Source organism: Athene noctua, chromosome 7, assembly GCF_965140245.1.
Source record: "Athene noctua chromosome 7, bAthNoc1.hap1.1, whole genome shotgun sequence".
Taxonomy (NCBI): Eukaryota; Metazoa; Chordata; class Aves; order Strigiformes; family Strigidae; genus Athene; species Athene noctua.
The window spans coordinates 11,731,229-11,746,596 of NC_134043.1; the positions used below are offsets into that span (position 1 = coordinate 11,731,229).

At 41.7% G+C, this 15,368-nt stretch overlaps 1 protein-coding gene across 14 annotated transcripts in view; it reads right to left on the reverse strand.

The window, feature by feature from the left end:
- The window catches only part of KALRN (kalirin RhoGEF kinase), a 524,667-nt gene that overhangs the window by 101,929 nt on the left and 407,370 nt on the right, over positions 1-15,368 (reverse strand). For 11 of the 14 annotated variants that reach the window (XR_012633922.1, XM_074910291.1, XM_074910294.1 and 8 more), the window contains exon 34: positions 461-490. The exons of 2 other annotated variants lie outside the window; for them this stretch is intronic. Coding sequence is in view for 10 of the 12 variants with exons in the window: in XM_074910291.1 (XP_074766392.1) it covers positions 461-490 (30 nt within the window). In the remaining 2 variants the exon portion in view is untranslated. Of the gene's footprint in view, positions 1-460; positions 491-14,805; positions 14,907-15,368 lie in introns of those variants that run through there. One more of the 14 variants, XM_074910301.1, reaches the window with a different exon arrangement.

Sequence of the window (15,368 nt, forward strand, 5' to 3'; positions counted from 1 at the left end):
ATAGAAATTTGTCCACTGATTCAAAAGTTATTAAGAGGAGAACAGTAAACAAGCTGATTCAAAACTGTAATACCATAAACCTCCCTATTTCTTAGGATATGAAGCTAAACCCAAGCATATTATAAAATGCTTTTAGAAGAACAACTTCTAAACCCAACTGAATTGGGAGAAATCTTGTAAGACGCAGAGTATTTCTGTGAAATCAGTGAGAACTGGGATCAGCTCATCAGCTTGAATGGGGGAGCCCTTGAGGAGAGTACACTCAACAGATTTCATTTTTCAGATGGTACAATCCCAAAATCCCTTATTTTAGCCCAAGCAGCCCTGAATGCATAATCCCATGTGAACAGCCTGTCTCCCCACTCAGTGGCATAGTGGTTTGTGTGTAAAAGAAATCCCATTCACAGAGGTGATATTTACAATTACAGAAAGGGGTCAGTGGACAAGGACTGGTTCTCACCTGTCCTGTGTCTCTGCCGTAGACGAAATGCTAGATTTGGGGAAGAAGAAGGAAATATTTCTCTGAAAGATTATTTGTAAATAAATAGAAAAAAAACCAAACAAAACAAACCATGGCTGCTGTTTGAGGCCATTCAGACAGAGCACGCACATTAATCCTGGCAGGAAGACCTCAGTGGGTCGATGAAAGAGATCAGTTCAGCACCTAGCTATGCAGTTTATCAACAAACCCACCATTCATCACACTGACATGATGTCCCCATAACTGGAGTACAAACATTGACAGGTATGGTAAGAATAAGATATTGCTGTAATATTTACTGAGATTTCTTTGCTATGGACTAATTTAGGAGTAGAAAATATTTCTGATCCAATATAGTATCTGATCTGGTGTGGTATGAGATATTTAAGACACAAGAAAAAAAACCCGATTACTTCTTGGTAAATACACAGATAAAGCTTATCAAATGTGATGATTTTCCCCTAGTTCTTTCATTTCTTCTTGCCAAGTAAATTTTCTTTCTCCCATATTATGCTATCTATGATACTTTCTCTGAAAATAATAAAATCTCTCCTTTTAGGGGAAAACATGTGAACAAACACTGCTGTATCTAGTCTTCCAGAGATAAATTTAAAGCATCTACATGCCCTGCACTCGAGTACCACTAGGTGTCCGTGTTTCCTATCACACAGCAAGACAATTTGCTATAAAGAATTAACTCTCATTTGTCTTCAGAGTCCTTATCTAAGTATGATGTACAACGTCTGGGCATGAAGGAGCTGGTTTAGATAGGATCCCAAGACCCATCATTTCCAATGATATGGGCAGAAGATGTTCCAGAATATTAAAAAAAATTCTTCAGATGGTTCAGGTTGATTTTTGAAAAATAAATCATTTTTATTGTCTAAATAGAAAAGGTGAAACAGCCCTGAAATATCCCAGTGAAAAAGGCCTGGACAAGACAGCACTTGAGAAAGTTTGGGACTAACAAGATCCTTCCCAGGGAGCATCACCTTGGGAAGTGCAGCCCTAAGCAGCTCCCCACTCTGCCTTCGTTACTGCCCTCTGCACTGCAGGCTGAGGGGCAGCTAACCTCAAGTCAGTCCATTCCAGGCCTTTGTCAATCCCTTCTCAAATATCTAAACATCTGTGATATAAACAGATGTTTTAATTAGAGCAACACCTGTAAACATTATCCCAGAAGAGGCAGGTGTGTTCCATGACCCTCAGGTACCATCTAGCCCTGAGCTCCTGTTTTCTCTGATTCATTAAAAACAGCAATTTAATATAATGAGAACTGGAAGTAATCATCCCCTTTAGGAGCTGCTCGGCACATGGCGTGATCAAGCTCTTCCTCAGCAGGGGAGATATTCACCCCCTTCAGCTTTAGAAGCCTACCTTTGATGTAGAAGGCAGGGAGTTAACCTCCCTCAGCTCCCTGGAAGCTGTATGAATTTATATCACCCGCTCCTCCAACATCCTCTGGATGGAAACATGGACCAGGGCTTCCGCATGCTCCAACTCACCGGCTGGAGACAGAGAAAGACCCCCTCTTTGGCAGGAGGAATTAAGCAGGTTTCCTTTTACAGGTGCAAGCAGTGAGCTCAGGTAGGGGCCCACAGATGATTTTTTAGGTGTCAGCCTCAAAGAACAGAAAATGAGCTCCTTCCTTCTGCCCAAGGACTTCTGAGTATTTACCATGCCTGTTGTGTGTCTAACATACCACCACACCACAAAGAACATTTACTTACCAAATTAACCCACAGCAAAGTATTCTCTCTAGAAAGCTTATATTATACTAACACATACACAATTTGTAAGCCACTGAGGAATAATGCAAATACATCTGATCCTGATGACAGAAATCCTTTCACCTATGAAGTGATCCCTCAAGCTAGAAGTTACTTAATTTGTTTTGAGAGTAATTTTCCAACCTCAGAGAAGTACATCATGTTTCTCTCTATGTTGGAGCATGCAAATTGGAATACAGATGGGCTGCTGGTTTCTCACACATATTGCATTTGGTTTGTAAAGAGAAAGAAAATAAGAGAATGCTCTTAAGGTTGAACTTCACAGGTAAATGGCTTCGTATTTTAACATGTAATGTTCACTTTTATTATTCCTGGGACAAGAATCACCATTAAAGCCACTGATTGGCTATATTTAAAACCCAGACAGCAGTCTAATCTGTATATGGTACAACAAAATTGGTGAGAGACGTTAAAATAAAAATGACAATGCAATATTCCTTTGCAGAGCACAAGGCATAACTGAAAGATCTGACACAGGGACAAATCTAATGAATTACACAGCAAGCAAGAGCCTTAAAATCAGAAAGAAAAGGAAATGGTAGAAGCAAATAGCAAAATGTAACGAGGAAGCAGGAGGGCTCCAAGCGATCCCGAGCAAACATGCTGTATATCCTGAGAGAAGCTAGCAGGAGCCCCAGCCTGTCTCTACAGTGCCTGCCACCAGCAAACCATCACCCATCCTCTGTGTTCACTTGTTCCTGGGCTAGAAATCGTCATTGTGCATTCAGTGTGTAAAGAGTTTTCTTTACGATGTTCTAAAACAGATCAAACCTGAGCTAGAATAGAGCCTTGCCCTATGTTACCAGTGCAGACAGGGACCCAGTCACACAGCAATTGAAAACTCCCCTCTCTACCACAGGACATTGCTCACTAACCTCTGAGCATCGATTTGAGCAGTTTATGTGAGACACTGACTCTAGTGAATGAGTTTTGTCATGACTTAGATGAGCTTTTTTGCTTCTGGGAACACCTAACCGAGTGCCCGTCAGGTATAGGAGGGTGAAGTGCAAGCCACCAAAATGATCCCAGGCATGGACACATCCCGCTGCAGGGGCATCCAGGCTGCTCCAAGAGCAGGAGCAAGCTCAGCTCCAGGACCAGCAGGTAGCAGTTAGTGCAGGATTACCATGAGATGGTCTTTTATGAACCACAGTATCTGTGAATGGCCACTGCTACATCTATTTAGTTTCCAGCAACAAAGCAGCAGCCAGAGGAAGAAAGGCTGAACACCAGAGGCATATTTATCATTACACTGCAGATGGAAAAGACCTATCAGGCCACAGGCTGTCCCTCCTTCCCACTAAAATAGATCTTAACTAGAACTAAATCCACTCCAGTTGAAAGAAAAGCAGGAATTAATAGCTCTCTATCAAGGTGAGTAGGGATTTGGGAGGTGGGTGTCTGGAGAAAGACAGTACTTAAATGGGTAACTAAGTGGTTTATCCTGCAAATGACAATGGATCTCACATGGGTTCTAAAAGATGAACCCAAGCTCTGAGAGACAGAGAACTGGTAATAGTGATACTATGGTGGCTGTATCAGCATAAGTGAATAAATAACAGCTGCCCCAGCAAATGTAGCAGTGTTCATTGTCTGTTTCTACAGAGGTGCAAAACACTGGTGTGCTTGGTCTTCCCTCCTGTGACACAGTGCCATAATTAAAGTTTTAGTCTTTAGTAATTAAAGTCTTAAGTTTGTTAGAGGCTTGCAAACCACGCTGTGGTCTGTGAAACGTGAGGGCACATAAGAGAGACAACCTGGTTACCTGTTCTGTCAGGGAACTACATTTGATGCTCATGGGAGACCCTGTAATCTGGACCACAGCCAGGGTTTTGATGCTGCTGTCTCCTCCCAGCCAGCTCTGGGGCAGGTGCTGCATGTGCCTGAGTGGTTCCTTTGGCTCAGTGCTGTATTTGAATCCCTGGACTGGATGCTGAGGAATGACTACAGCTCAGGCAATCTCATTGCCAGTCATTGCCACTCACCACCAAGTAAATATACAGATTAGTTATGCCTGGGGTTCCCCATATCCAAATATGCCTGTAGTTTGGTCAGACCCTTCTCACAACTGAGTAGTAACAGAGAACAGGAGAATAAATCTCAGTGTATTAGACTTACCTCTCACCTTTGCATCAACTCCTTTAGAGCATCACACCGCCTGAAAATGCAGTAAGCTTAAGCTGCCATACCTTTGCCAAAGCCTATAGACTCATTTTTCTGGCCTCAAGGCTCACGACTGCCCAAGATGCTCTATCAGTACATAACACACGAGTATCCTCTCATGAAGTATTGGATTATAATGTAAAAAAACATGCCCAGGCCCACTCACTATACTAAATTTTCCAGCATACTCTGTTATTAGAATTGCTGTATCATTTGTTTGTATTTAACTCCTTTTCCTTTTTCTGTTCCTAAAATGCTTCAATTTCCCCTTCAGTATACCTTTCAAAATCATATTCAGATGCAGAATTAGCAGTGCACAGCATCTGCAGATGTAGGTAAAACCCAATATATTTCAGGTCGATAAAAAGTTGTTTACTCTGCAGTACAAATTTCAAGCCAACATCTGATTTTCAGTCAAAGAATCAGCAACGCAGAATGAATCTACCAGGGTCAGAAGAGCTGCTCAGAGTATTTAAGTATTTTGAACTATGCCACATCATTGTAGAAATCCACTAGCTGGTTATTTATATGTATTCAATAGGATGCAGAGCTTGACATGCTTAAACAAAGTATTCTGTGTGGTGTGGCACTCTGTCCTAATATAAATTGCTAGTTTTCTGTTGCTCTTAGGCTTTCTGCCCATCTGGTTTTGGATAACAGCCAGTTTCGGATAGAAGCATTTAGTCACCATAAACAGCCTATTTCAAGAGGGTGAGAAAGGCAGTGGGAGAAAAAATGGCATTTGCATTCTTATCAAGAGATTAAAAAAAGTTAGTAAAACTGCTTAGACATTGATTCTGTTTGCACTGACATAGATCCAGGAGCTCTAGCTGGGGGACATACATGAGAAATCTTATCCCCCATGGAGTTCTTTACAAAAATGTCTGTGATTTTGTAGAGATTTTCTTTTTACTGGGAGGTTAGAGAGAGATTCAAATTCATGAGAAGCCTCTGAGGAATTTCAGTTCCAGAGAATTGCTTTACTTTTCTTACATTGTAACAGGCTCTGTTTGGAGTGTGAACACTGAGTCACCCATGTTCCTCCCTCGAAAGCCTCTACAGGATGCTGAGCTGAGAGCTCTGGCAATTCTGGTGAGCATTTCGTTGCATCAGTATGGAGGTGTTTCTATGGGGACAGACTGTATTTTAGGAGCTATGAGCTGAACCAGAGATAACCTATTATGGTCAGCAAAACTGGTCCAGACTGAGTTCAGAATCAGAAATTCCGTGGAGAATACCTGGCTCATCTCTGAATTTTTCTGAGTCCTCAGGCTCCCCTACCCGTCTTCCATTAAGATGGAGTTGGTGTTTCCCACCCCTTCTGTTTTGTCTGACCAAACAAAGAGGAACGCTGCCTGAGCTTTACCAGGAGGCCTCTATATTTAAGCAATTAGCCAAACACATGGCTGGGATCATGGTGACAGCCCTGTAGCCCAAATGGAGCTTTGCTCCTCTCAGTGAGGAGATAACAACAGAGGCATCTGGATGTGCAGCATTCTATAAATCAAGACACAGAAAGTTATTCCACAGCAGGAAGAAGACACAGAGATGGCATGTGGGACATACAAATATGCTAACAGAAAGGAAATCTGGTGTTAGGGTCTCAAATAGCACATACCTTTCCTGTCCAGCATCTCTTGCTGGAGTCTCTACTAGGCGACCATATCCTGACTGTGCTGGATTTTGGACTCCAGCATATGCTGACATCTGCAGAACAGCTTGAAGGGAGCAGTCTGAATTATTTCTGGAGTCTTTTTTCCAGAAAGTAAGATGAAATTTGACCCAAATTAAACAGCACATCCAACTATAAAAAATGCTTTTGAAGATAAAGATGACCAGACTCACTTTGTTTCACTCAACAAATTGAACCAGAGTATTAGTCTGTGCTTCATCCTATGAGATTGAAGGTTTTCTCATGGCATTTGGCTCAGAGAGCTGCTACCCAAATTCCCTTCCTTTCCCTTCCCTGGAGAAGCACAAAATGGAGCAGATATCATCTGTGTTTCCTCAGTGGCACAGAGCCAGCATGGCTGGCTCCAAATCCCTTTGCTACTGATGTTGCAGAAGGTGAGAAAGGCAGATGGCTGAAACCCGCCAAGGTAATCCCCCACCTGCCATATTCCACAGCCACAAGTATTGTAAACTCACCCAGGGTTAATAAAAGCACGAGGAGAGGCTGAAATCAGGGAGTACTGACTAGTTGCTTTCTTTTGTATGTCCAGCACAGTCTGAGCAAAGCAGACAATCTTGGCCGAGGAGGTCAAGGGTTTCAGTCAACAGATGATTCATCAGACATCAGCTCCCAGGACAGTGCTAGCAAGTACACAAAATCCGATCATGTGTTCTGGCCAGCAACTTTGGAACATCCCCAGGTACAAACAACACAGGCAAAGTGTGCACAGTGAAAGGTCTACGCAGCTGATGAGTTTAAAATAGAAACTGTAGTCTGCGTCACATATCTGGTACCATTGGAGAAGGGAAAGTCAAGTGCAACAGAAGCATTAAGAAGACAAGGGACAAGCACACTTTGCAAGTGCAGAGGGTGGGCACCATGCACATCTGTCTTTATCTAACAGAGGCGTTCTGCCCTGGTCAGAGTTTTGAGAAGGGAGGAATTAAATAATCTTTCAGCAGCCCTGTTCCCTGTCAGACAGCGTTCCCAGCTGAGTATGACCCCCACTATTTGCTTGTCAGCAGAACACCTACAGCTTCCCTGATGTCAGTGTCAGGGGATGATTAAGACCTACAGGTTCCTCATTAGCTACCTCTGCTTTTATATTGCACCGAAATAAAAATAGTTACCTGAGGAACTAGGAAGAATGGCTCACAACAACTAGAGGAGAGACCTCAGACTGATGTCCTCTTGAGAAGGAAGCAAACGATATTCAGAGGAAAAGCACAGTAAAATCACCCTAGGTATGCTTTAGAACAAAGCAAATCTTAGTTTGTGCACTGGATCAAATTTGCTTGATACACATATCCCAATATTATATTTCCTTTATAATCTAGATAATTATCTTAGACAGGTATGTTGCTGTCTGCACAGTTACACTTTTTATGGAGTTGGGACAAGTGATATAATTTCAAACAATACCTGCAACAGGTCTCCCCCTTGTCAAATGAAAAGCAGACATTTCCAAGACAAGCAGTTGTAGATTGCTTCAAAGCTATGTCTTCCTGCTATGGTCCTGCTGTAAGAAGTGAGTGTGTGAAGGCAAAGAAGAGATAATCTTGTACTCTCTTCTTTACTGGCTGGTAGCTTAGTGGATTTAGTGGCTAAGTACCACTGTGTTTTAGATACATATAAGCCTGATTACACGAGATAGATACCCTCCACAGTGGACAGCCATGCCTATCTCCCAGCACTGTTGTGAAAGCAGCACACAGGGCTGATGGGAGGATTTGTCTTCCTGTGTCTCAGCCCAGCCCAGCTCCAATAATGCCTGTTCACTGCGGGCCCTCTGGTGATCGTCACTGACCTGACTCTGGTCCTCTGGACTCTCCTAGAACACACACAACTTAGCAACAAAGGCTGGACATCTGAAGGCAGCAGAGATGGAGAACCCAGCATACAGAAATGCAAAAGCCTGCACTGATGCTTGGTAGAATCATAGGAAACCACAACACTCCTCCTTCAGGGATATTAGCTCCTCAAAATGGCTAAGGATCTGAACAGAGAAACCAAAAATATGATGAAGGATTTAAAATGTCCCCTGATGGGTTTTTTTTCCCAAATTGTTGAATTCACAGAACAGATGTTTTATATAAAACAGGCTTTATTTTTAATTGGAGGGGATTATTCAAACTATGTTTAAGCCATATGGTCCTGTAAGGCTGACTCCCCTCTGCCATTGCTGGAGAAGCTAGCTTGACATCCCTCTCCTTTTCCAAGTCGTTTCCTTTTTACAGATTTAGTAGCTGCTATTTTTCTTTTTTATTGTTGGTCCCTAGGTCCCATTACTATAAATCAGGGCCTTAGGCCCAAAATTAACTCAAAGGTGGATTTGGATAAGTTGCTTTTAACAATTTTCAGTAGTAGGTTGGTCTAACAGAACATAAAGGGAAATGCAGATTTGAGAGGACAGAAAACTCATCAGCAGGAACGATGACAGTGAATGGTGTTCATCTCCAAGCTGCTGAAGGAAGCCCGGGTCCCAGCTGGCACATTTTCCTGCCCCTCTTCCCCTAGCAGGTGTCACACTGCAGAGCAGGAATTTTCAGAGGGATTTTGAACACAGCAGAAAAAACAGGACATTCTTGACATGACTGTTAGATGGCACTGGGTGTCAGGCAGGCTTCAGCTGAGGCCATTGCCCTGCCCCAGCACCACACTGCGTATGTGGCTGGGCTCAGCACAGCCTGGCCGTCTAGTCTCTATTTCTGTTGCACCCAATGCAGTTCATGAATTTTCATCAGTTGAGAGTAATAATGCTTCTGGTAAATCTAAATCACACCTGAAGAGGCTGGGGCTGCAAAGTAAGCTCTGGATGCTGTTTGGGTGTGGTGGCAGTCAGTCTGATAGCAGCTGGGTCTGTGGGGTTGCCCAGCTGCCTCCTCCCTCTCTCCCAAGCTGTTTTCCTTAATGCCTGTACTTTATCGCTTGTTATATTAAAGTCTTGTCCCACTCCAGCTCAGTGTTCCCATTAATACCATGTAAAAGCAGGCCACTGCTGCTGCAGATAGGCTGCATAGGTGAACTCTGCTTGAAGCAATGCCCGCTTTGAGCAGCAGTTTGCAAAATTGCTGCATGTCCATACCCCCAGTGTTTGGCACTGTGGAAAAAGGATCTTGAGGGAGATGATTACTTGTGTTTGAGTCCTCCCAATTGCTTGCCTTGTCCACTGCACCCACTGAGCCTTTCCAGCACTGCTGCATGATCTTCAGCTATCACAATGGGTTACAGCTTGAGTCCTAAGAGTTAAATCCTGGGGCTTTCATTCTCCTCTCCATAATACTGCTATTTACTTGAGGTGACCTCATTTGCCAAATGATGTAAGAGGGTGCATGACTGAGCCTGGCACATCTAAGCAGATGTTTTCAGTGGACACAGAAACAGCATTATAAAATGAAAATATCGGCTAAAACCTGAGCAGCACAAGAGATTACAATGGCCTTTATGCAGATCAGCTTACCTAAAATAGCGCTGAAAGGCCTTTGGCTGCAGTCGTATTCTTCTCTTTTTAAAATGACAGCCTGTTGCTTGTACTACTGTAATGCGACTCCCAAAGGAAGCAGCAGCTGCAGGTTTTGAATTTTATCATTCTTGGCCTCTCTGTTTGGTAGAGTTGACTGGAGCATGCCCGGAGGACACTCCTCCCATAAAATTCTCTTCTTTAACTACAATAACAAAAAATCGTTGCACACTTTTTTTTTTGGGGGGGGGGGTTGATTTTTTTTTAGTTTCTAACAAGGTAATAAATTCTGTTTCAAACAACAATATAAATCCAAAGAGTTCGATCTGGCTTGCTTTGTTTCAGCTGAAAGGAAATGCTCATTGACTTTCCCATTTACATGTGCTGTCATGTCACATTATCAGGGAGGGCTAAATATGGATCAATGAAGTCCAGCACAAACAAGTAGAAGATTGAGAGAAGCCTGAAAGAACTTGCTATGTTCATTTATCAAAGGATGAGCAGAATAATAAAGTCTATTGATAAGCACATTCCCAGCTCCTGCTTAGTTTCTTTCACTGAAGACACTTCAGATAAAATACTCTGGCCTGTGTAATCGCTGTTACATGTAAATGGTTCCCAGACAAATATGTTCATTTCTGTTCTTGCTAGACTCAGTTCAATCAATACAGGGGCCTCAATTTTCAAAGACGGATGTCTATGTTTACTCACAACACTCATGTATGTGTTCTTCTAGTCCCCAAAACCACATTTCTCTTCTGCACACAACACATGCAGAGGAAGGTGATATGAATTGAGCTTAAAACATTCTCACTGTATTTGACAATGTGAAATACAACAGTGTCAAGGATAAACAAAAGATTTTGGTAGCTGAGTGTAAAATTTTCAGTGCAAGATCCAAGTACACTTAATGTTTGACATTACTATATCCAGTGCGTCTCTAAAGCCATGTGGAGGACATCTTCAGGACAGCTCAATTAAAGAGCTACTGCTGGGGATTTCAGAGGCACAGAGGAGGAATAGAGCCTGAAGTCAGTAAAGTTCAATGTGAATTGAACACTTACTTCCTTTGGGTTTCTTTTGAAAATCCTAGGCTAAATCTCCATCTTATCCTTAATTGGCAGATATAAAGATATGTGCTCAGGGGAACTACATTTGGTTTTTTGCTAGCAACAGGGAAATAACTATGTAAGAAATTCTATTGCAGAAAGACAGTGAATCTGTAGGGTTTGACGGTGGATCTGACTTGCTTTGTTTCAGCTGTAATAGCAAGGGATTTCATGGCATCCTAGCTGAGAAGAGAGGGAGAACAGGACCCCATGCATGATAGAGATACTGGAAAAACACAGGGCTGTGGCAGAACTGAGGCTGCAGAGATGGAGGACAGGTGACAAAACAGGGGCCTGGGGATGGACAAAAGAAGATGATGAATACCAGCAGGGGTAACTAACCAGGTTCATAAAGAGCCCTCAGTGCTGATCAGCACTTGTAATGAAACTGAGCAATTTCCATACAAAACCTTAATTCACTTTGAGGTAAGTTTTTCAAACCGCATACTGGAGAATCCTAAAATGAAGAAATAAATTATTAACCTTTGCTGCACTTCCTTAAACTCCACTTGCTATCACTCTTAACATCCACAGCCTTCCTGCCATACTTGTGTTTGTATGATATTATGCATCATATTATCACACCTGCTTAAACTGAATAGCCAATAGGACACTTCCTTGGCTGAATAACTAGCTCCTTTTCCAGGCACAGGATTGTGTTCCCTTTATAAATGCCATTTCACTAATTAATTATTTCTTCATCTACGCTGTAAGATTTTTCACATAAGTATCTGTTTCCTTTCATAAAATGTGAGCACATTTTGGACAAGAATGATAAGATAAATAATAAGTAAACAATTTCCTCTATCCCAGACAATACAGCAGCAGAGCTGTGTGTTCAAACCTCATTAACGCCCACCCAATCTAAACTAAAAACTGCAGGAATGCTCTGGTTGCTAGAATGAATCCTAAGTGGAGCGGAAATATGCTTGAACTAAAAGAGATTGAACTTAGCTTTTACTGCATGAAAAGGGATTTTACTGTTGCATCACCGCACATAACACTATAAATATGAGTTGGTAATTCTTTCAATGATAAATTTCTGCAAGAAAATTAGGAAAATGCAATCTAAAACATCTTTCCTTCTCAGGGTTCACATGCAAGGCCTTAGCAAGTAGTGACCCTATATTAAGAACATGTACATAACTTATCACAGCCTGCACTGTTTCCTTCTCTTCTTTCTGATTCCCCTTTCTGACCCTCCAACAAAAAAGGGACTCCTTATCACACTGTTCCGTATTGTACCATAACTAATGTCTGGATTGATCCAAGGTACAGGTAAATGAATTCGCCTCTCTCCCGTATCAAAGGTATTTTTGTCAGTAATATGCACCATTGAGGCGTGGGAAAAAAAGAAAAGAGGAGTCTGAAAAGTGCATCTGAAAAGCCCCTGTGGAAAACTCGGGGGAAACAGTATTCAGAGGAAGGCTTGTTCTTGGCAGACAGACAGAGTGTTTTTGCCACCGCTGTATCGCTGCCCAGCTGCAGCAGCAAGCTATCTTCTCCCCTCCGGTGCTGAGAAGCTCCTGAGCTCTCCAGGGACAGCCTGGCTCCCTGCCCTGTTCCTGCTGGGGAAGCGGGGATGCTCCCCACGGGGACAGGGGCAACAGGGGACATTTGTGGTTCCTGTACCCTGAGAGCTGGGCTGCGGCTGTTGGGGATGTGGAGCAGGAGACACGGCAGTCCTCTGAGACAGACCCCTTCCCTGGGGTTGCAGGTAACCTGCTTTCGATGCCTGATGTTGGAGTGGGTAAATATCAATCAAAATGGCCAAATCCTGAATGTTTTCAAAAATTCCTGGAGTTTGCTGGTCAAGACTCTGAGTGTTCTCTCAGCTGGAGCAGTACAGCCTTTCCATCCACTTTCCAGCTACATGGCCTTCAAAGACAAGACAGTGACTGAGAAAAAAAAAATCAGGAAACTGTTTTTTTTTCCCTAATTTTTCTCCTTTTTTAAAAAATCCCCAAATTGCAGAATTTGAAGAGACAGTTTGACACAGAAAGCTTGAAAGAAAAGTAGAGGGGTAAATGGACATTTCAGTACCGTAACAGATATCTCTTTCATGTTCCTCCCTAGATTTACAGAGTTCAATGCAAGAGGCACAAACTATAGGTCTAATTCAAGAGAGCATCCACATGCATGCACAAGCTCAGTAAAAATCATTAGGGCTTATATTGTAAATTGTGTTCTCCTGTGAGTCAGGACTGATATGAGTACTTGCAATCAGGACAAAACAAGAAGTAGTCCATAAAAATGGAGAAGCATCTAAGTATGTGGGAAGCCAATTTCATCACATGATTCTGTAGTATCTTATGGGATGGGATGGTATTTTATGTCTGGAGAAAGGAATGTGGGTCACTGAGAAAAAAAAGACTTTGTTCCATTCCCCAGTCTCTATTTTCTCTCTGTTACACCAAGCACATAGCAATTTCATTATAGAGACCACAGTCATGTCTCACGGATATCAATGATGAAGGCAAAAGGAGCACCTTCAAAATTAGACCACAGATTTTTCCATGTCTTGGTCTCCCTGTCGGTGGTATTAAGAACTCTGAGTCTTTTTTTCAAGGAAGTCTATAAAGCAGAGCAAACAAAGCTCTTCAGCAACAAAGTCCCAAATAAAATTAAATGATACTATGGAGACTTTAGATCCCACGAAATACCTTTCTGTCAGGCTGAAGTCACCAGTAAGGAGTTAAAAAAAAATGCAGAGGAGTACACAACATTTTTCAAACTGAAGGCAAAGAGTGTTATAGTTATTTGTAGGTATTTCCAGAGTATTTACACATACTCACCACAGTGGGAATAGTACTAATGTAGCTAAACCTTACTTCTTTCATATGAAGAACAATTTCATCTTCTACAAAAAACAAAATATTTATCACTCTGTTACTTTTTCTACCTCCTTGAAACTTGGCAGACATCTGACATCATCCGTCTCTATTAGGATGCCATGGGTTATAAATTGAACACTTATCTTAATCCATTGGCTATTTGGAAAATTACAGTCCCAGATGGTTTTCTATTGCAAAGATTTCTACAACTCACTGGCTCCACTACATACATTTCATTTCTATTTGTACAGTAAACGTCATTTACATTGGCCGACTCCATTTTCCTTTTCTGATCACCCTATGTCATTTTATGCCATTCTTTTTCTCAGCCTTAATTCCACTTTGAAACCCAAAATGATTTGATTCTTCTCCTCTTACAAATTATGATAGGAAATATTCAGTTTCATGCATAATGTTTAGCTATAAAAAGGGCACACTTTAATTTATTAGAATTACCATGTGTTACCATAGACAAGAAATGCAACTAATGTAAATTCATGTTTTAGCCATGGTAACAGAAACTGCATCAACTACTGACACAGTGCAATTCTTTAACTGATTCAAAGTCTTCTGCAAACACATCATCTAGTAAACATGAACAGTCCAGCAAAAATGAACTGCTTTTCCTGCTAGCACATTTTTCTTGTGAAAAGAAGTAAGCTTATTTTTAAAGAAATTGCTAAAGCATTTTTTATTTACTAAAAATGGGAAGGTAGTCACAGAAGCAACACTTTCATGTGTTGAAGTGAAAAAGCGATCTTCACTTTTTGTGAAGTGAAAAAGTGATTTAATCTCTGTTTACAAAACCAAAAAGTAGCCACTCAACAACACTAAACATGAAAGCATTACATTAAAAAATTGGCAGGAAAACAGTAATTCCAAAAATAGGCTTCAGTTTACTGCTATACAGCTATAGTTGTGGCATAATAAATATAGGCTCATTTTTCCCTTTTTATAGAAGTGTTTCTAAAAGGCTCCTTTGGTAAACATTAGCAAAACCTTCACTCTCAAGCAAAGCAAACAGTGAAGAAATTCGGTGCTTTTCTTTTTGAAGTACAAGTCTGCTCTCGTCACCCTCCAAAAGGATACCCAAAGCAGGAGGGTTTGTAGAACGGCATTGCTTGAGCAAATACCTCTTAGATGCACTTCTTCATGAGTGAAAGCTCCAGCACCACCTGCTCACAGTATGAATCTGCTACAGCTCAGGAAAACTGCCCTGGGACTTGAATAACACTTTCTAAACCTTCATTCAAAGTTGTTTAGAATCAGGGATGGAAAATGTAAAAGCCAACATACCTTCCCCTCTGGCAGTTCAACAGGTGTGTGCTACATTAGCTAACCCTGTCTCTGTGCCACTGCCACCTTGACGTCACTGTTACTGGGTTGACAAAAGGTTTCCATGACAAACGAGAAAGCTGATCTGTTATCTTCCCTTCAGAGGAAACTAAAATGCCCTCTCTCCCATATTCTGCTAGAACCACCCATCTTGTTTTTGGCATGTAGTACAGAGGGTGCGTTTTTGTGATTGATTTAGATTTCTCTCTGCTCTGGAAAAGAGAAGCCAAGTTGTTTGTTGTTTTTCCCCTAACTTAAAATAGAGGGTGTCACCCTCATCCCACTGCGATCCCACCCACCTCACCCACAGCACAATCTTCTTTGCAGGCATGTTGACTACCATGCTAAAAAAGAGAACAGATAACACTGAAAGAGGACAAACTTTGAAGCAACGAACAAAAACACTATTAAGATATTTGATTCTCTTCTTGGCTATAATTTATTACCTCTACTAGCAGGCATGGCCTGTAATAGTTAGCAGATGTTTGAAACATCTCGTTTTGAACTTTGCCTAAGATTAAAAA